The sequence below is a fragment of the Protopterus annectens genome, chromosome 13.part0 (genome assembly GCF_019279795.1).
Source record: "Protopterus annectens isolate FY-2018-M chromosome 13.part0, PAN1.0, whole genome shotgun sequence".
In the NCBI taxonomy this organism is placed as follows: Eukaryota; Metazoa; Chordata; order Ceratodontiformes; family Protopteridae; genus Protopterus; species Protopterus annectens.
The window spans coordinates 864,147,996-864,170,780 of NC_056747.1; the positions used below are offsets into that span (position 1 = coordinate 864,147,996).

The window sequence follows — 22,785 nt, forward strand, 5'->3', positions numbered from 1 at the left end:
AATATGCCCAGTGACACCTCTGGAACTGGACAAGCAATGAAGGCTGTTGCAGGACTCGCTCACTTAAAAAATAAACATGATGCTGTAGATACCTTGCATCTGTTTATGAACATGTATATATAGGTCTCTGGTCTCCACCAAGGAGCTCAAATGGAGTATGTAATCCAACACATGCACTCCACTATCCTCTCTCCTTCAAGAGGGGAGAGCAAGCTAATGTTTTGTTTTTCCTTCCCCTGATACTTGATGCTATCAAGCCTGGGTTGGATGGGTCATAGTCAGGACACATTCTTTCCACACCACGGAAGTAGAACAATTAGGAAAACTAGAATGCTCCTCCCCTATTATATTCTGGGAAAGAAAGGTCACAACTATAACTGGGACTACATTTCAGAGCAGATACTAAACATATGCATGATGTCTAAGTGAAGATTTTAAAAAGAAAGGATAAAGACCTAGATGTAATGTGGAAGAAGATGCCCCAGGTAGGATGTAGGAAGAAGTGACACCTTCTGGGACTTCGTGCTTGGGGTTCGGAAGATGGCCATGACTATTCATGTAGAGAGAAAACCCATGAATAATTCCAAACCTGAAAATTTCTGGATGGGGGAAAAGAGTGAGGCAGAATACCAAAAACCAATCTAAACCTACAGTTCCAAGAAGGATGGGAAGAGATGGCAACCAGCAGTGCAACCTGAACATGGCATGCCCTACCGCAGACGAATACAACCTGAAATGCATGTACAACTTCCATCAATAAGTACGTCATTTAATGTCACGCACATCAAATAGAAGGAGCAGAGTGAATTTTTTTTCTTTTCAAAACAAGAGGCTGAATTCAGTTCAGCAATCTGTACTGAGGCTGAATTCAGTTCAGCAATCTGTACTGTAGCACTCTCAGAGTTTAATGTACAGCACAGTCTGGAAACAAAGTATTGAACAAAAACACAGTATGGATCAACTGCAGTAAAAAATTTAACTGGCTATGCACAACAGTCTTGCCAATAATGAAAAATGATACGGGTTGGCAAACCTTCTCTTGTCTGAGTTGTTCAAGCTTCTCTGCCGTAAGCTTTTCGTTTCCACTCTCTCCCACATGTTTAAGGTTTGACTGCTGGGAGGACATCCACTGTATTGCATCATCATCATTCACTAAACTGTCCAGTGTGTCCACGTCACTCCCTGTAACGAATGAAAGAATAAAACATTTGAAACACCCAAGCATTTTAAGAATTAAGACGTCTGTTGGTAACTACAGCAACAGATAAATCAATTACTGAAAAACAAAACAAAACAAATTTTTACTGCTGAGCAGTGTTAGTTTTCACAGTTCCGCTATTACAAAATCCTAAAGGTTGGTGGATTCTCCTATGTAAATTAAAATAATGGACTGCAGTAGCAAACTGTGAATTGTATAGCAGGAGTACACAGAGTAGAAATGAAAATTAAATACTTATCTTAGTGACATATCTGCACTGGCAGTTTCATCTGCATTATCTTAATGACACAAGCAGGTATTTAACATGACCCACAGACTCTTTCCAAGCAACCTTGGCCTCTCCCCTCCACCCATGATTTGCAGCAGTAAAGATCTCTCATTTCCAGATCTTGGAAGACCACAAGTTTGAGGCTCCAGTACAAATACTCAAAGGAAAACAGAAAATTAGGTTTCAAAACAAGACAGCATTCAGTAAAGCCCTAGGCAGGAGACAGGAGGTGGGAACAGCAATGGAAATGTAACACTTACATTAGTATGTATGTTTAACTATTTTTCGTATACATCATTGGAAGCTTCATCCTTGTCACTTCAAGTATAGAGTTCCAAGCTTAACCTCTTGAGTAGCCTGTCACAATACAATACCATAGATTACTGCAGTTGCTCGACCTGGAGGTGACATCCAGGTTATAGTGCTTGCAAAGGTATTAAATGTTACCCACATGGTAGCTGCAAATGACATCCACCAAAACATTTTTGAAAATGGCTTGTGAGATGGTCATGGACCTAGCAGTAAAACCACTGGAAGCCTGAAGTTAGGACTAACCATAATTTTGGTAGCAATATCCAATGCACTGAGAAATTCCAGAACAAACAATAATCTTGGATACTTTTAGATTTGTTTTTGACCACATAACAGAGGTGCCTGAGGGGCATTCAAACTATGAAAGGAGTACTCATCCTAACCAGAATAACTTGTGAAGAGAAGTACAGTTGTGCAGCCAACTTATCATTAACAGCAGATGTTCATGTAGTCACTGGTGCAGTCAATACTTTTGGGAAGCTCTGCTGCAGGCTTTCAGAGCAAAGGGGCCTTTTCCCTCTGGTAGGCTGATGTCAACCTTTACCCTGGCCATCTTCACATACCCTGTATAAAAGGTGGTACATGCAACACTACCTTTACACCTCTATTAACCCTCCTCCAGGGTAGAAAAACCATCCCATGCATCCTAAAAACACCCAAATCGATCCTTGAGTGCCCCCTTGATGTGCCTTAAAAGTAAGGCAAGAGAGAAGAAAATGAAGTAGGGCTGTATTCAGTGTGTAAGAATAAGGTCTGTGGGAGGGAGATGTGTACCCAACCCAGTCCCTCTAGTCCCCTCAGAGTGGTTGGTGGGAGGGGAAAAGTACAGTTTTGTACCTACCATAAATGTAGATGTTCGAGGATTCCCTTGCTGCAGTCCTGACAATTGGGTATAGTCCGCGTCCCAGTCGGCCCGAATACCAGAGTATAAGGCTGACGTCGGTCATGGCGCCTTAGACTGACGTCAGTACGTCAGGGTATTAATGCGCATGACCGACGTCATTTCCTCAGTCTTTTCTTGCCCCAGATGTCAGAAGACCCAAAAAGACAAGTCCCAAAAACAACCTGCACCAAAAACATGTACAATATATACAGTAATATATAGCAAAAATATAAGCATGTAAACTCACCTACACAACCACCCTGAAACACAGAGGGGAAGGAGGGAGGGTAAATTGGACTGCAGCAAGGGAATCCTCGAACATCTACATTTATGGTAGGTACAAAACTGTACTATGTTCTTCGCCTTCCCTTGCTGCAGTCCTGACAATTGGGTAGAATCCCAAAGCAGAGGTAAGGGAGGCTGGCAAATTATAAAGTAGCAGGAGCTGACAACATGCCTTGTAAAACAGCTGTGGCAAAACCAGCTCTAGTCTTAGAGTATATAGGCAGGTGATAATGCCTAGAGAAAGTATGCACTGAACTCCAAGTAGCTGCCTCCAGAATATCCTTAGTTGCCACCCCTTAGAAATGCTGTTGAAGTGGCAGTAGCCCTAGTGGAATGAGGCCTAATCCCAGCTGGAACCTCTTTGCCATGATGGGAATAACAAAATGCAATGCAAAAGCCAATCCACCTAGAAATAGTTTGTTTTGACACAGGCTTGCCCTGTGAACTTAAAGCAAAAGAAACAAGTAACTGCTGAGACTGCCTAAAATCTTTAGTCCTGCTCAAATAATAACGCAATTGCCTGTGTACATCTAAAGTGTGCAAAATCTTTTCCCCTTTATTTTGAGGATCTGCAAAAACGTAGGCAAATGAATAGTTTGGTTTAAAGCCACACTAGAAACCACCTTAGGCATAAAGGAAGGATTAGTACGTAATGATACCCTGTCCTTATGGAAAATCAAAAGGGCTCTACTGCCATAAGGGCCTGCAACTCAGACACCCTTCTTGCAGAAGTAATAGCCAACAGAAAAGCAGTCTTCCATGACAAAAATTTCAATTCAGCAGTAGCTGCAGGCTCAAAAGGTTGTAGAGTAAGTTTTTCCAACACAAAATTGAGATCCCAAGCAGGAGTAGGAGCTCTACGTGGGGGTCTTATATTCTTTGCCCCTCTAAGAAACTGCTTGAACAAAGGGTGCGAAAACAAAGGTGGGTCACAATCATAGTGAGCTGAAATTGCTGCAGCATGAATCTTTATGGAAGAGAAAGACAAACCTTTGTCCAATAATTCAGTAAGATATTGAAGAGCCACACTCAAATTAGGCTCTGAAATCTCCAAATTCTTTGCTGTACTCCAAAATAAAAATCTCTTCCATTTTTCTCATACACTCTCCTAGTACTAGGCCTTCTAGCTTCCATAATCACATTTAAAACTTGTTGAGGAAGCTGAGACCTACCATGCCTCAACACAGAATATGCCAAGCTGTGAGATGAAGAGATGGAAGCTTGACATTGAGCAGATGACCGTCCTTCTGAGATAACAGATGAGGAATCAGAGGTAAAGGCCATGGAGGCTTCTTTACAAGACTCCTTAGAAGTGGGTACCAGTGTTGCCGAGGCCAATCTGGAGCTATCAAAATCATCCTTGGCCTGTCCTGTCTGACCTTTAGTAATACCTTTGGAAGAAGAGGTAGAGGTGGAAAGGCATAGACATGAAGGTTTTTCCAACTGAAAGACAGAGCATCCACTTTCCAAGCTGTGTGATGAAACCCCTTTGTGCAATACTTTGGCAGCTGGTGGTTTAGTGGTGAAGCGAACAGATCTATGTCTGGAGTTCCCCATGACACTGTCAATTTCTGAAATACATGAAGATCCAGTTTCCACTCGTGGGGATCCATGATTTGTCTGCTTAATACATCTGCTAGGGAGTTCTGTGCTCCTGGCAGAAACCTTGCCTGAAGAGTCAGTTGCAGGCTTAACGCAGTCTCCCATAGAATCATTGCTTGCCTGCATAGAGGATAAGAATGTGTTCCCCCTTGCTTGTTGATGTACCACATGACAGTTGTGTTGTCTGTCAGAATCAACACCTGCCCTGGAAGAAGTAACTCCTTGAACGCCATCAATGCAAACTGGACTGCTAACATCTCCTTCATGTTGATATGTAGATGTTGTAATCTGGCAGGCCACTTGTCTTGTATCCACTTTCCATTTAGATGAGCACCCCAAGCAGTGTCCGAGGCATCTGTCGTTAAAATCTGACTCGCCTCTGGCCGGGTCACAGAGAGTCCCTTGTTTAGGTGACATTCCTGAGCCCACCACAAGAATTCCTTTTGAAGGCAAGGTATTATTTGAATGACAGTGTCCAAATCTTGGCAGTGCTGTGTCCATACATTTTTGAGATACCATTGCAGCTTCCTCATATGCAGTTTGGCATTGGGAAGCACCAGAATACAAGATGCCATGAACCCTAATGCTTGAAGGACTGTCCTTGCAGTCAGCACGGACTGATGAGATAGTTGATGGAAGTAAAGTGACAGACTCTTTTGTTTGTCCGGGGTTAAAAGGCCATCTGGGCTGCTGTATTCAGTCTCACACCCAGAAAGCACATGTCTTGAGAGGGTACTAGACTGGACTTTATTTCGTTCACAGAATACCCTAGGCATCTTAGCACTGCTATGACATATTCCAGATGCTGTAGAAGGTGTTCCTTTTCTTGAGCCAGAATCAGGCAGTCGTCCAAGTAAGGATAAATTTGAATGCCTTGAAGCCTGAAGTAAGCTATCACTGGAGCCAGAACCTTTGTGAATACTCTGGGCGCAGTAGATAAGCCAAAGGGCAATGCAGAGAACTGATAATGAAAATCTCCAGTTCGAAACCGCAGATACTTTCTGCAACTTAGCCTTATGGGCACATGAAGGTAAGCTTCCTTGAGATCCAAAGTTACCATCCAGTGATCCTTGCCCAGCAGAGGTAACAGTTGCTGTAACGTCAACATCTTGAACTTGGGAATGTCCAGATAAGTGTTGAGGATAGATAAATCCAAAATTGGTCTCCACGTGTTCCCCTTCTTTGGTACTAGGAACAGGCGAGAATAAAATCCGAAGCCCCTTCCTGACACAGGGACTGGCTGAATAGCCCCTATCTGGAGTAACTGAGAAACTTGCTTGTGAGCCTCTTTTCTTTGTGGAGGAGGAACATCTGGCATGCCTTTGAAAGGGGCATTGTGTGGAAATAAAATCTGTACCGTGATGAATGATATCCAGCACCCATCTGTCTTGAGTGATTAAATCCCAATTTTCTTTGAAAAGAGACAATCTTCCTCCCAAAGGAGCTGCCAGACGAGAGTCCACTGGCAGCTGAAAAGGCAGGTCATTGGTTCTGCTTACGAAAGGACTGACCCCTGCCCTCACCAGAAGTCTGAGCAGGTGAACTGTCTGATCTAGGCCTAAACGAACCTTGAGCCCTGCCCCTACCACGTCTAGACCTACCCCTAGACTGGGAACCATAAGCAGGATATGTCCACCCCTTAGCAGGCCAATTTCTACTAAACTTGGAGGCTGCACCTGCAAAAATCTTTAACAGTCTGCATAGACTTAGCTTTGTCCTCCATTTTCTTTAAAACTGCTTCCACAGGCGGTCCAAACAACACATCAGACTGTAAAGGAGCATCCAAAATCCTGGTCTTAACATGCTCAGCTAAATTCTGATCCTTCAACCATGCATATCTGCGAAGAACAGAACTAGTAGCAGCCACCCTCGAGGAGGCCTGGACAGCATCAAAACCACACTGCAAAGAATGCTTACCCACTTGTTCAGACACATGAACCAAATCCAGCAATTCTTTACACTCAATACCTTCCGCCAAAGCATCCACCTTAGATTTCAATTGTGAAAGGAGATAATTCTGATATTTCAGCATATGAAATTGACAATTCAACGCCCTCATGGCTAGAGAGGAAGAAGTATATACTTTCTTACCCCACCTATCCAAAGCCCTTGCCTCTTTATCAGAGGGTACAGGATTTTTAACCACAGAAGCTTTAACACCTTTAGGCCCCTGAGAAACAGTTTCTGGGTCCGCCCTGGGACTCTTAAACAAATACTTATGAGCTTCGGGCACCCTATAATACCTATCAGGCTTAACAGGAGCAGGAGGCAAGGAATCAGGGTTCAGAGAAGCCTCTGCAAAACATCCTCCACCACATTCAACACAGGAGGAATAGCTAAGGGCCTATGCTGGGGCAAAACAAGAATTCCCTAAGCCTTTTCTGGAGTCAGAGTAATCTTGGCCTTCCCATTTAAAGTGCTCCCTCATGGAGTGAAGAGTCTCTGAAAATGAAAAATCCTCAGGAGGAGAAGCTGAAGGAGTGGAATCATCCACATCAGAATCAGAATAAGTAGGAAACTCTTGCAAGTCTTCCACAGAAGACTCTGAAGCCTGTGAACACTGTTCAAAACTATCAAACTCCTGTTCCACCCTAGGCCTCTTATCAGGTGGGGCATAGAACCTCTAATCAGAGTAATCAAATCTTCTGCCATTTTAAGCATATGTTTCTTAGGCACAGAGCCCGAAATGCTAGGAGAAGCCCCTACAGAAGCTGAACTTGGCCTTCCTCTAAAAGAAGCTTTGGCAACAGAAGGAGAGGCCCTAACTACCTTGGGAAGAGAGGGAAGAACAGTTACCTGAGAAGCCCCCTCAGCCTGGCCTACCTCCTGAGAGGGCACATCCTGTAACAGTAAAGTATCTGCCTGAGACTCCATAGAGACTCCTGGCAAAACCTGTGGCTCCCCTGAGCCTTCTAAAGGACCGACGTCCGGGACTGCCGGTTCCTCACCCCTAGACTTCACTGTTTTGTCCTTGCGCTTCTTAGATGAAGCAGGCGCCGGAGCATCCGACGGCATAGTATAATTGCAACGCTTCCCAAACACTAACCTAGCACAATCAAGCCTCCTCTTAATAGTGCGCTTGTTAAATCTAGCACAAGAGCGGCAACCAACAACGTCGTGCTCAGGCCCTAAACAAGGTATACACAATGTATGATAATCCCTATGCGGTATCTGCTTCCCACAAGAAATACAGTTATTCACTTTTTCTGACATCCGGTTAAATACTGAGGCAAGAAAAAACCAAAATGTTCCCCAACGGGGTTACTTAGCCAACTCTGTATTCGGTCTGAAACTCCGGTTTCGGAAAATCTCAGAACGCCAACCTGCACTCGCAAAATTGCTTCTGCATCAGACCATGCGGCAAAAAAGACTGAGGAAATGACGTCGGTCATGCGCATTAGTACCCTGACGTACTGACGTCAGTCTAAGGCGCCATGACCGACGTCAGCCTTATACTCTGGTATTCGGGCCGACTGGGACGCGGACTATACCCAATTGTCAGGACTGCAGCAAGGGAAGACGAAGAACATCAGGACTGCAAAAGTGGCCACACACTAGCATCTACTATTATGGTAATTTGCCTACACAAAGTATATTATGTTCTACGTGTGGATTAGTGTTACACTCATAACTTTAAGAAGATTACCAGAACTGGTTCCTACAGGACAGTGGGGCAGCTGGCCAATGGTCATACCCAGAGGGCAGCATGCAACTTCAAGGACATATACATGACAATACAGTGAGCTATCCACCTAGAAATTGTTTGGATACAGGGAATACCCCCCCCCCACACACACTTTTTTTTTTTTTTATTTCAGCAATTGAAACAAATAGCTACACTTACCTGCTCGTATGACTGGCAAATGGATTACTTGACTCAAGGTTACTCTATAATAACCTTTCCTTTATGCCTAAAGTTAAGTGCATACAGTCACTCTATCCTTACGGTAGATGAGAAGGAGCTCCTTACACTAAGGCCTGGAAATATAAATTCTTCTGGCTGACATAACTGCCTTTAACAAAGTGTTTTCCAAGTGAGGAACTTTACCAACTTTTGAATAAGCTGCTTCTATGTCCTTTCAAGATCATTCATCCAGCAAGAAATTCAGGTCCCAGGCTGCAGTCAGTGTCACTTGAGGGAACACCTGTTACAAAGATGGCAGTTTAAGAACAGTCTGAGAGTGTGGATGTTAACAGAGTCAGTGGGCAAGAAGTCAGAGAAGGCCAAGAGACACTCCCTCACTGAGATGCAACCAAGTCAGAGGAAAACAGATAAACTCGTTTATTTCATCTTTGCTGACCGGGTTTGGTGGGCTAGTTCTCAGACCATTTTCAGCCACAACCTGGGTCTGACAGGCAGCTACAAACTTGACAGTTACTACTTTCACACCTCATACAGTTCAAACCATTCACAATTCAGTGTTTTAGAATATGATGGCTCCTCCTTTAGCACTAGAGAGAGAAAAGTGTCAATTTATCCAAGTATTTTCTGATGCACTGTTTTCAAGCCTCTATCCCAACATATAGCATGTCTTTGGGGGAATAACATGCACAAAAACAAGGTCATATCATCCAAGCTGCTAGAGTCAAAGTGCACTGAACAGAGCGAATAACAGACCCTGTGTACTGCATCATGAGGCTGACATACTGATGCAAGATTTTCCATTGCCACTTGCAACAGCTGGAAGAGCAAATGTTGCCTGGGCCAGAAGGGCACAAATGAACTCTCTCTCTCTCTTTTGTATTACAACAGGGAGAAGGAAGGAGGCAAACCATAGAGAAATACGCCTTTGCAGCTTGGGAAGAAAGCATCCATTACCCAATCTGGTTTGTGAGATATTTTGGAGCAGACTTTGTTTAGTTGTCTGTCTGATGGAGGAGAGGTTTAGGTCTAGCACAGTACACCTACTGGTAATGCCCAAAAAAGGATTTCCTATGCAGCATCCACTTACATGGGTTTGTTGTGGTTTTGTTCTAATGCAATACCACTGAAATCTCCTCTGAGGGCATGTAGTTCAAAGTGAAGAGCAATCTGAACTGTAGTGGATTCTCCAAGAACTGCATGGCTAGCCCGCAAAGATGGTATGACAGAGTACACCCTCCCATTTGTTTACGTACTACATCACAGAAGCATCACCTGTGATAGTTCACTCTGCCCATGGTCCCAAAACTATGATGAAGACAATCACCTACATTTCCTTGAGGTGTACGTGCTTTGTATTCAGAGAAAAACAAACAGTGTGCCCACCCCATGCTTGATCTGATACATTTACAATCAGGATCTTATTGGAAATCATTTGCCTGAAAGACATAGTGGCATTTGCATGAATGTGTCAAACACCAGTTCAGCTCTTTTCTGACAAAAGATAGCACTGGAATGACTGAGTCCACAGGTTCAAGCCACTTATTCCCAGTTTCCTCTGGAACAATTGCAGCTTTCCAATATGTAATCCTGTCTGAAAGCATAAGAACAGTAATGGTAATGTGTCCCAGCAATGACAACATTCAAATCAGGGGACAGTAAAGGGAGTGGAAGAAAAATGTGAAACGGGGTGGGGTGGAAACAGCCCAATACCTTTAAAAAAAAACAAAAAAAAAATGCATTGGGGATGGACAATTCTGAGAACGAAAGTGGCTGTAATTTCTGTGCGTCTGTGGGTGCTAGTTTGCTTCTATACATGTGCATGTTTGTAGTTCTGAATGTTTAGTTTTATACACACACATTATATATATATATATATATATATATATATATATATATATATATATATACACACACACACACACACACACACACACACACACACACACACACACACACACACGCATATATATATATATGTACACATATACACACACGCATACATTTATATATATATAAAAAAATATTATATATATATATATATATATATATATATATATATATATATATATACACACACACACACACACACACACACACACACACACACACACACACACACACACAACCACAGTATGTCCATGGTTCTGAATGTGTGTGCATGTGTATAAGTGTACAGACATTAAGTAAATTACATTATTTTGTATGTAAAATACTTCATCCAACAATAACATGCTGTAGCAAGTTTGAAACCTTACACAGAGGAACTATTTTACATCAAAAATTAGAAACACAGCAATTAAATAAGCAAATACAATTTAACAGGCAGCCCATTCTCTAAGTGCAGTAATGCCCACCAAGGTGTGTGACACACCCATCCAGGGGTACATTATTTAACACAGTAATACACACCCTTTTGGGCATTACTGTTTGCGTAAAGACCTACTGCCACAAACCTGTGGTAGTGAACTGTGTCCTTTGAAAACTGGGACATGCCACTGACAACTGCTTGATTCTTTCTATAAAGGATTCCATATGCCAGAGGTGAAATTATCTACTAACCTTGGAGGCCAACCTCTCTCCATGGATTGCAGATTGCAACCAGCAAGTTGTCACTTCTGATATCCACCTCACACAATCATGACACAGACAACAATTAAGTCTTCTTACATTGAGGTACTTCAAAAGTCCCTGTGTAAGCCACAAAGGCATTCTAGATAAAGATTTGGTATAACACATCAGTCAGCATCACACTGACAGGCAAACATATAGACACTACAGAAAACACAACTACAAAAAGGAGGCACTTAAATGGTAGGCCAAATCCCTTAAGGCAGGAAGGCCAAAACAGTAAATCTGGCAACATCTCAGTCATACGTGCCTCCATAGTTGGACACACAGACTAATCACTCATCTGCCTAATCGAGGGCAGCTGAGTCTCAGGTACCAGGTTCTGCACAGTCACTTAGGCCTTCAAGTCCCTTCACCCTAGGTACACATGACATGATCATTGTGCACATGGGAGTGAATGACTTGAGACGTAGCTCCTTAGATCATATGAAGAGAGGAAAGACGGGGCTCTCAAAACATACATTTGAAATTGTTGCGAAACTAGTACGGAGCAATAGCCTACCATCTTCAAGAATGATGCCACAACACAGACAAAAGATAGCCAGCTTCAAATAAGGGCTTAGTTAATGGTGCCATTCTAAGGGGATCCAATACATACCAGCATGAGTGAAGATGGTAGACAACTCTCACTGCTTTGCTGAAGGATGGCCTGCATCTCTAGTCTCAAGGCTTCTGTACATTGGCCATGACTTTTTCCTCCCTTACAGTGCATTTTCTAGGCAAGGTCAGTTTCCTCAAACTACATATGTAGCCAATTAACACCAAAATTATATAAAGGCAACAGTGCTCAATGCTAGAAGGCTGAACAAGAAGTTACATTTCTTACAGGTAGATGCCTGCATAGTTACTGTAACATGGTTTCAGAGAAGTGATAGCAACACCACAGTGCAGGGTTTCAATGCCTACCACTTCCAGTAACAGTCATTTTCCATGTTGGGTCTGAAAGAGGCATGTACATACTTCTTAAGAAACCATCTCACCTCAAAGTCTTTTAAGTCAAAACAATGGCCTTAAACTACACCATATTTTTTCATGTAAATGGAAGACTGTACAATATCATAGCCAACATATCCACTCTATTTCACCTCAGGTCATGAGGTATATCTAAAACTGGCATCTCTCCCTATTGACACCAACACTATTCTCTTGGGAGACTTCAACTATCCCTCCATCAAGTGGGAAACCTACACACCTCAACTAAATATGCACAACCATTCCTGGACAGGTTAATATTAGCTCTCTAGACCAAATGGTTCAAGTCCCAACTAGGGGCTCAAAAATATTGCAGCTGTTTTTCACCAATATAGCCATCCTATGCTCAATACTTAAAGTTACCAAGTCACTAATCAAATCGAACCACCTTTTAGAAACATGAGAGTAAAACCTGACCGACTGCTACTCTCAGGCACACCTAATCCAGCTAATTGATGACCTGATGACATTTAAAGCACCCTTCTCACCTCTATGATCCCATTTCACATGATGCCACATTTACTGACAATTTATATGCCCACCTCAAAGCATGCATTGAGGCATCTGTTTCCATAACACAGATGGAATGTCAAATTCAGGAATAAACTCCTATGGTGGAACCCTACTACAACACTACACAATAAGAAACTCAGCCTGTAAAAACAAACTTAATACTTCACCATCTAGCGATACCTTCAAAAAGGTCAATGTAGAACTCAAAAAACAAAACCTCCAAAAAAGGATGTATGAAATGAGCATTGCTACATCTGCTAAGGAGAGCCAAAAGCCTTCTTCAGCTATGCCAGGAACCTTAGAGGTAATGCTTCGCAATGCTCAAATCTAACACACTACCACCACCTCCTCATTCTCTGGGAAATGCAGCAAAATTAGACAAAATGATTATCAAGCTCCCTTTTCCTCTCATTTTCTACATGGAGCTGGGGTATCATGTTAACTGTCGCCATCTCTTCCTCGGGTAAATGCCACACTCCTGCCTTCTTTGACACTCACACCTGAGTGTCACAGATCTCTCTCTCGCACAATCCATCCACCTCTTTGCTGGACCCCCTTGTTTTTTCTTACCTTCTTCCTATTTATCCCAAATCATCTTCACGAGATGGTCTTCTGCTTTTCTGCACATGTGCCCGAACCAATGTAATCTGTTCTTTTATCTTTTCTGTAATTGGAGCTACTCTGGCTTCTGTTCTTATGCCTTCATTTCTTTGTCTTTCCCACAGTGTGCATCCTACTACCCTTCTCAGGCACTTAATTTCTATTACCTCTAGCTTTCTCATCTACTCTGCCTTTACTGCTCAGGTTTCTGTACCATACAATGGTACTGATCACATCACTGTTTAGTACGGTTTGCTATTGTTTGTGCGAATGACATTCTGTCGGCTGCAATGTGCCGAAAATCAGAATGTCGAACGCACAAACAGTTTTGCACCAGACAGTCGACTCCACTTATGCGAATGCACAACTGCATTCGCATAAGTGTAAATCAACTATCTGCACTGAGATCGTGGTACAGTGGGGAGTGGAAATTCATCCACAACCCCATTGCAGTGCAACCTCGGAGTTAGAATATATAAGTAGGGAGCAAAGCCCCCCCACATGGGGGATGCAGAAGGGCTTGCCCCCCAGCAAAAACGTGATAGCCGTATAGGAGTTTGATTTACATCAGCTCCTACACGGCTATCACGTAGTGGTTTCGACAATTAAAAACTCCACAATCCAAGATACAAAAAAACTGAGAAATTAAAACAAAAACTGGCAACTTTACTGAAGACTGAATCCACAAAGTTTAATGAAGCGCTTTTCGTCCAAATACTTCTTTGAACTTCATCAGATACTAACATTTACAAAAATCAAGTTTAAATAGTCATGTTTAACCATGATTAAAATCAGCTGGTCTCTCCATCTTAAAATTTAAAGGAACAGTAGTTAAAATAGCATTGTGAACATAATATGCATTTTCCCGTTCTTTAAAACCGCCTTATTTAACAAGCAAATGAATACATTTATCGCAGCAGCAATATGGTGAAAATCATATACGAAAATTATGTAAAAATGTAGAGAGTCTCCTCATTTATCTAACCTTACATTATAAACATTTTCAAGTAAAAAATTAATAAGTAAAACAATTTCTATAATGTTGTTACTACAGTATTTCATCTTATTAAGCTTTTCAGTTTTAAACAGCATGTGACAGAACACATGTTGTTCAATCTTGGAAAGTTATAAGCATTGAGACGAATTTGCCAGAGCAATTCCAACTTTTCTTATAAGGTAAATGGACCCCTCTTGGATTACTGTCCACTTGATCAAGTATCCAGAATTTAAATGCATGTTCTGGATATTGTACTATATGCTTTGCTAAAGCATTGTCCAGTTTGTGTTTATTAATACAATATATATGTTCCTATATGCGGTCTCTCCTACGCTCAGTTTTACCAACGTAGAATGAATCACAATTTTGACATTTAGCCACATATACGTTCATTTTGGAGTTGCAATTAACTTTTCTTCTGTTACTCAAATGTGTGTTGTTTATGTGCAGTGATGCAATTACATGAATTTATTTGCAATAGGGGCAACTACCACATTGTTTCATCCCTATTGCATATGATTGAATCCTGCACTCACCTTCAAATATATTCTTGAGTGTTCTACCATTCCTAGTAATGAATCTTGGTTTTGTACCCAATTTGTCCACTATACAGACTTCTTAGTGTTTACATATAATTTTGACCCAAATGAAACAGCATTTTTAGATGTCCAACTTACCAAAAATTAAGTTGAAAAGAGAGACCAAGCAAAAATTTATAGAAAACCATCCTATTCAAACACATTCTTGCACTATACAAGTGCACACCCATACCACCAAAAAAGATCGGTGGTAAAGAGCCAATTAGTAGGGGCTGCCAGAATGGTGTTTACAGATGAGGACTTCCATAGCGAGTGCCAGTTCTTGAAGAAATTATTCACAAAAAGAGCATACCAGAGTACTTTGATTGACAAACTAATAGAAATAGTTGTGGAGAAAAGAATTAATGGTGTGTACATACCCATTCTGAGTATACAACACCCTACTGGGTTAAATGACTATTCTATGAATGATAGTCAGGTTGATGTGGAAAATCCGGTCCAGGACACAATCACTGGGACAGGTATAAACCAAACTGATTTCACAATGAGCTATATTACAACTTTTAACCTTGATTATCATCACATAAAAAAATATGATGATAAAAAATTGGAATATTCTGTTAGAGGACAAACTAATAGTTTGAATAAACAATAGTAAACCATTTAGTACACCTTACCTTTCAGCTTCTTTGGAATTCTTCTTTCATACACTACACCTGACAGTCTATGCCAGCTGGTTGCAGCCCCTCCGATTCTAGTTTGACCTCTTCATTCAGATTTCCCTTCTCAACAACCTCTCCCAGATACTTAAAGCAATTAACCTGTTCCATCATCTTTCGTTCTATCTCAGTTCTCAGCTTTTTCTGATTTCTCCAGCTTAGTGCAATTATCACTTTCTTATCTGTACTTTGCTTCATTCCATATGCCTTCGGTTTTGCATTTCAATCCCCAGTCCTTTGCTGAAGTTGTTGCTCAGAGTCTGCCTGTAATGTTGCATCATCTGCACACAGCAACTATGGTTGATCTGTCCCCTCCGACCGATTTGCTAATGTAGTCCATCACCAGTATAAACAGCAGTGGGCTCAGAGTTGAACCCTGGTCTACACCCACTCCCACCGGGAACTCCTCTGAGACCAAACACTGTTCGTACTGGAGTCATTGAGTCCTTGTACATAATGCACAGTTGTGTACACTTACCATAAATGTAGATGTTAGAGTGTATTCACTGTCGCAGTCATCACATTTGGGTTATCTGGCTGCAGGTAGCCCTCAGCCGGCCTGAATACCAGTCTCTTCGGATTTCTTCATCGGATACGGTTGCTTCTTCCATGATGTCAGGTCGTCAGGGGTATAAAACTTGCAACCGATGCAGTTGCATCAGATTTTCTTGCCCCAGATGTCAGGTGTCCCCACAATAGGAAGCAATTATATGGTATGGAACACCCCCAGCAAAAAGCAAATACACATGATATAATATATGCCAAATAAGGAGGAAAGGTAAAAGCCAAGAAAAGTCAGGGGGCTGGATGGAGGGTAACCAGGACTGCAACAGTGAACACACTCGAACATCTACATTTATGGTAAGTGTACACAACCGTACTATGTTCTTTGTGTTTCACTGTTACAGTCATCACATTTGAGTTGTTTCCCAAAGACTGCTGTGGCAAATCCTGCTCTGGATTTAGAAAAGATAGGCAGGTGGTAATGCTTGGTGAAAGTATGTACAGGGCTCCAGGTTGCAGCTTCTAGGATGTCCCTGGTAGGGACTCCTCTGAGTAATGCAGTAGAGGGGTATAGATGCAGCCCTGGTGGAATGTGTTCTTATCCCCTTTGAGGTAGGTTTTCCATGGTGTTTGTAGCAGAAATGGATGTAATGTGCTATCCATTTGGAAATGATTTGCTTTGAAATTGCCTTCCCCTCTGCCCCTGCAACAAAGCTAACTAGCAGCTGTTCAGATCTTCTGAGAGGCTTAGTCCTGTCCAAATAGAATCTAAGCTGTCTGTGTACGACCAGAGAGTGCAGTATCCTTTTCCCTTTATTCTGAGGATTAGAGAAAAAAGTAGGCAAAAGAATGGACTGGTTTAGAGACACACTAGACACCACCTTGGGCATAAAGGATGGATTAAGTCCTGAGGGAAACCCTGTCCCCATGGAAGATAAAAGTACAGTTGTGTACCTACCATAAATGTAGATGTTCGAGTGTATTCACTGTTGCAGTCATTACACTTGGGTTATCCTGCTGGCAGGCTACCCGCAGTCAGCCTGAATTCCAAAGTCCTGGTCCGGCATCGGTTGCTGTCACCTCTTCCCTGACATCAGTGCACCAGGGGTATATAAGATGCAGCAGATGCCATTTTCTTCAGTTTTTCTTGCCCCAGATGTCAGGTGCCCCCAAAAGGGTAGGCTAAAAATTTTGCTTATAAAAAAGCATGCACCAACATAAACATTATTTTTCATCTACAAGCAAATACACCACATAGGTTGCATAGAATAGAGAAGTACAGAAGTCCCAGCAAAGAAAAGGGGGTGGAGGGAGGGTAACCTGGACTGCAACAGTGAATACACTCGAACATCTACATTTATGGTAGGTACACAACTGTACTATGTTCATCGTGTTTCACTGTTGCAGTCATTACACTTGAATCCCAAAGCGGAGGTTGGGTGGCTGGGCCTAAATAGAATTAGGAGTGGCTATGAGGCCCCGCAGAACTGCAGTGGCAAAGCCTGCTCTGGATTTAGAGTAAAGAGGCAAGTCGTAGTTCTTTGTGAAAGTGTGCACTGAAGTCCAAGTTGCAGCCTCCAAAATATCCTTGGTTGGTACTCCTCTGAGGAAGGCTGCTGAAGTGGCTGCTGCTCTGGTAGAATGTGGCCTAATGCCCTTAGGCAGTGTTTTGCCATGTTGTGAATAGCAGAAACGAATGCAGTGGCCTATCCATTTTGAAATAGTCTGCTTTGAAATAGCCTTTCCTTGTGATGCTGCAGCATATGCCACTAAAAGTTGCTCAGTCTTTCTGAAAGCTTTAGTTTTGTCCAAGTAGAAGCGTAGCTGTCTGTGTATGTCCAAAGAATGCAGAAGTCTCTCCCCTTTATTCTGTGGGTTTGGATAAAAGGTACGCAAATTAATAGCTTGGTTAAGAGCCACACTGGACACTACCTTAGGCATAAATGTTGGGTTTGTCCTTGGAGAAACCCTGTCCAGATGGAAAATAATAAAAGGTCCCACAGCCATTAATGCTCTTCTTGCTGAAGTTATTGCTAGGAGCAGCACTGTTTTCCATGATAAGAACTTTATGTCGGCTGTACTGGCTGGCTCAAAAGGAGGCAGTGTGAGCTTTTCCAAGACAAAATTGAGGTCCCATGTAGGTATTGGTGCTCTCCTTGGAGGTCTTATGTTTTTGGCCCCTCTGAGGTACTGCCTCAGCAGTGGATGCGAAAAAATAGGTGGGTCCGTATTGTAGTGAGCTGAAATGGCAGAAGCATGGATCTTAATTGATGAGAAGGATAGGCCTTTGTCCAGCATCTCAGGTAGATATTGTAAAATCTGAGGAATATTTGGTACAAGTGTGTCAATTCCTTGTGCCTGGTTCGAAGCACAAAATCTCGTCCATTTTTCTGCATAAGATTTTCTGATGCTGGGCCTCCTGGCCTCCAAAATAACATCCATAACTGCTTTAGAGAGAGGTGTGTCCTGAATGGTTATAATATCCGCCATGCAGCCAGATTTAGTGTTCTGAGTTGGCTGTGCAGGATCTGATTGTTTTGTTGGTTCAGTAGATGAGGAATTTGAGGTAACGTCCAGGCTGGGCCTTGAGACAAGTTCTTTAGGACTGGATACCAGTGCTGGCGTGGCCAGTCTGGGGCAATCAGTATCATTTTTGGCTTCTCTTGTCTGACCTTCAGGAGTACCTTGGGGAGGAGAGGCAGAGGAGGAAAGGCATAAACTGTAAGGGTTTTTCCAGCTGAATGATAGAGCATCCACTTTCCATGCTTGTTCGTGATAAGCCCTTGAGCAGAATCTCTGTAATTGGCAGTTGTGAGGGGAGGCAAACAGATGTCTGGGCATCCCCATTTCCTTGTTATAGACTTGTGGATCTAGTTTCCACTCGTGAGGGTCCATGAGGTTTCTGCTTAGTTCGTCTGCCAGAGTATTTGTTTTTCCTGGCAGGAATTGTGCTTGCAGGTGCACTTGATAAGTCAATGCTGTGTTGCATGTTGACTGCCGCCAAAAAAATGGACATGGGTAGTTACCGGTGATAAGTGGGTTGAGGACCCGACCTACTCTCCGACCCGCGCCAGGGACCCATGCTAACGGTGGGAGAGGTATATGTGCCCCTATTGGCCAGTGTGTGCCCGCCATAAAAGCCCAGCAGCCCTGGGTCAATTGGCTACTGGCTGGCCAGTGTCTAGTTGCCCAGCCTGGGTTACCTGGGATAGCTCTGTTGAGTGAAAGCTGGACATAAAACCAACCAACCTGCCAAACATGAACTGAGAATTGCTACGCTTAATGTAGGTTTCACTGACAGGACGCAGCTTAGAAGTGGATGGAAAGAAGATCTGCGACAGTCAGGCATGTGTGTTGAAGAAGGCAGGAGAGTGGCACTGAATCGAGAGAGTTGGCGACAGTTAATACGATACCCCGACCCCATGTAAATGGGAAAAAGGGGGATGATGATGATGGTGTTCCACAACATCATGGCTTGTCTGCAGAGGGGGAAGGAATGTGTGCCTCCTTGCTTGTTTATGTACCACATGACTGTAGTATTGTCCATTTTTATCAGCAGTTGTCCTGGATGGAGTAAATCCTTGAAAGCTGTCAGGGCATTCTGTACAGCTAGCATCTCTTTTTGATTGATATGAAGATGCATTTGGCTTGCGGGCCATGTGCCCTGAATACATTTTCCTGCCATGTGGGCTCCCCCAGGCATAATCTGATGCATCTGTTGTTAGTGTCTGCCTGTCTGTGGATAAGGTGAATGGCCCTTGTTGTGGTGACAGGCATGTGCCCACCATCAAAACTCCTGTTGCAGGCAGGGAATGAGAGTAATTAATGTTTCCAGGCTGTGGCAATGTTGAGTCCAAACACTTTTTAGGTACCATTGTAGCTTCCTCATATGCAGTCTTGCATATGGAATTAGCAGAATGCAGGATGCCATGAAGCCCAAAGCCTGCAGAATTTTTCTTGCAGATAACTGGGTCTTTGCTGCCATGCTTTTGAAGTATGAAGTCAGGTGCCTTTGTCTGGCGTGAGATAAGCCATCTGGGCAGTTGTATTTAAGCTTGCACCCAGGAATATTATCTCTTGAGAGGGTACTAGTTTTGATTTCTTTTCATTTACTGTGTACCCTAGGCAAATTAGTAATCTTTTTACAAACGCCAGATGCTTTAGTAGTGTCTTTGTTCTCTGCTTGAATAAGGCAGTTGTGCAAGTAGGGATATATCTGAATTCCTCTTTGTCTGAAAAATGCAATTACTAGTGCCAGGAATTTTGTGAAGGCTCTGGGTGCAGTAGATAAGCCAAAGGGCAGTGCAGAGAATTGGTAGTGCACTGAACCAGCTATGAATCTGAGGTATCTTCTGCAAGATTGTCTGATTGGGACATGCAGGTATGCCTCTTTGAGGTTCAACGTTACAAGCCAAGCCTTCTTGCCCAGCATGGGCAGAAGCTGCTGCAGAGTCAACATTTGAATTTTGGAACATCCAGAAAAGTGTTTAGAATAGACAGGTCCAGAATTGGTCTCCAAGCTTTGTCCTTACTGGGTACTAAGAAAAGTAGAGAAAATCCTTGTCCCTGCTCTAGCTGTGGTACTGGCTGAATAGCCCTCATGTCCATGAGAGATGAAACCTGTTTTTGTGCCTCTGCCCATTGATTGTGTGGCAGGTCTGGCATACCTTTTGCCTTTGGAAGGGTGTGAAAGTGGAACCTGTAGCCCTGAGAGACTATGTTTAAGACCCATTTGCCCTGGGTGATCATGTGCCAATTTTGTGAAAAAAGTGCTAGCTTTCCCCCTAAGGGTGCTGCCAAAAGATAAGTGTTTGGCATTGGCAGAGGAAAGTCATTGGGACCGTTTCCTATATGGCTGTGATTTGCCTTCTCCGCTTTTGGAGGTAGTAGCACCCCATTGTTTGGGCCTGTACGAGCCCTGGGGTTGTTGTCTCCCTCTAGGGCTTCTGTATCTGCCTCTTTGTGGTCTGTCTGACACCGGAAAGGACCAATTCTTACAAGGCCAGTTCCTGCTAAATCTGGGAGGTTGTACCTGTAAGAAATTCTTTACTGTCTGCATAGATTTCGCTTTATTCTCCATTTTCTTCAACACCTCTTCTGCCTTAACACCAAACAAAGTATCATGATGTAATGGAGCATCCAACAATTTTGCTTTAACATGATCAGGCAGATTCTGTTCCTTTAACCAAGCATGCCTTCTAATAACAGAACCTGTAACAGCGGCCCTACAAGAGGCCTCCAGTGAATCAAAACCACATTGCAAAGTATGCTTTCCCACTTGTTCAGCTGCATGCAATAAATCCTGCATTTCCTTGTTTTCAGAACATTCAGAATTTGTCAACATTTTCTGTTTTAGCAGTGACATTAAGTACTGATGATATTTAAGCATATGAAACTGACAATTTAAAGCCCTTACAGCCAAGGTAGCAGAAGTGTAAACTTTTTCCCCCATTTGTCCAGTGACCTAGAATCCCTATCCGAGGGAACAGGGTTTTTAGCTGTAGAGGCCTTGACCCCTTTGGGACCCTGAAATATTGTTTCTGGGTCAGCAGCAGGGTTTTTATACAGAAATTTATGAGAGTCTGGGACCCTGTAGTATCTGTCTGGCTTAACAGGTGCAGGAGGCAAAGAGTCAGGAGACAGGCCGGACTCTGAGAATACATCATCTACAATGTCTAGAACATGTGGAATAGCAAGAGGTCTATGCTGGGGTAGTAGAAGAAAGTCTCTGAGCCTTTTCTTTGATTCCGAGTAATCCTGGCTCTCCCAGTGGAAATGCTCCCTCACAGTATGCAGGGTTTCCCCAAAAGAATAATCCTCAGGAGGAGAAGCTGAAGGGACAGATTTTTCAGCATCAGAATCCTCATAGGGAGGCAGAGAGTATCCCTGTTCTGAAGAGGAGTCAGAGGAAATGGAAACCTGATCAGAGGAATCATATTGCGTCTTGCCTAGGCCTATCAGGAGGGGGATGGGAACCCCTAATCAAAGTAATTAGGTCTTCGGCCATTTTAAGCATCTGTTTTTTAGGCATGGAAGTCTGTCCTGGAGAATGCTGTACTTGTTTCTTTGTCTTTGGACAAAGGTCTTTGCCTTGGAAGCTGAGGTTGGCTTAACATATAACTGTGTAGGTCTGAAAACACCCTCAGAAGCCGATGCCTGCTCAGTGGCTCCGAACCCATCTGAGGGAATAGTTTTCGAGTGTCCAATACCTTGAGTATCCAGAGGTCTAGCTGTCTCTACGTGGGAGTCAGTAGCAGCCTGTGGCTCTGAGGTAGCGGGCGTCAGGGGCTGCGCAAGCGCCTCACTGAGAACCGGCGACTGGCCTAGCAGAGGCCTCGTCGGTTTTGGACCTTGGATGCCTGTCCTTTTCCTTCTCCTTGCACTTTTTATAAACTCCGGTCATCGGCTGTTCCGACGGCGTTATATAATTAAACCTTCGGCCAAAGTAATGAAAGGCGAAATAGTACTGACGCTTAACAATGCAATGGTTAAATCTAGCACAAAACCGACAGCTAGCAACGTCGTGGTCAGGGCCTAGGCAAGAAATACAGTAAGAATGAAAATCCTTATGAGGTATTTGCTTCCTACAAGAAATACAATTGTTAACTTTTTCTGACATCGGTCTGGAGCAAGAAAAAAAAAAGTTTCCCCAACGGGGTACTTAGCTTTATTGAAGACTTCGGATCTGAAATTCGTTTTGAAAATCTCAGGAGTCGGCCGACAGGCACTTGCGAACTGCTTTTGCTTCGGGCACTGCGCGGCAAGAAAGACTGGAGAAAATGGCGTAGGCTGCATCCTGTATACCCCTGGCGCACTGACGTCAGGGAAGAAGCGACAGCAACCGACGCCGGACCAGGACTTTGGAATTCAGGCCGACTG

The 22,785-nt window shown here is 43.0% G+C and overlaps 1 protein-coding gene across 1 annotated transcript in view; it reads right to left on the bottom strand.

The window, feature by feature from the left end:
* The window catches only part of DDX52 (DExD-box helicase 52), a gene marked incomplete in the record, with an annotated part of 916,355 nt that overhangs the window by 839,117 nt on the left and 54,453 nt on the right, over nucleotides 1–22,785 (bottom strand). The window contains 1 exon segment of the mRNA XM_044054582.1: nucleotides 1,034–1,182. Coding sequence (XP_043910517.1) covers nucleotides 1,034–1,182 — 149 coding nt within the window.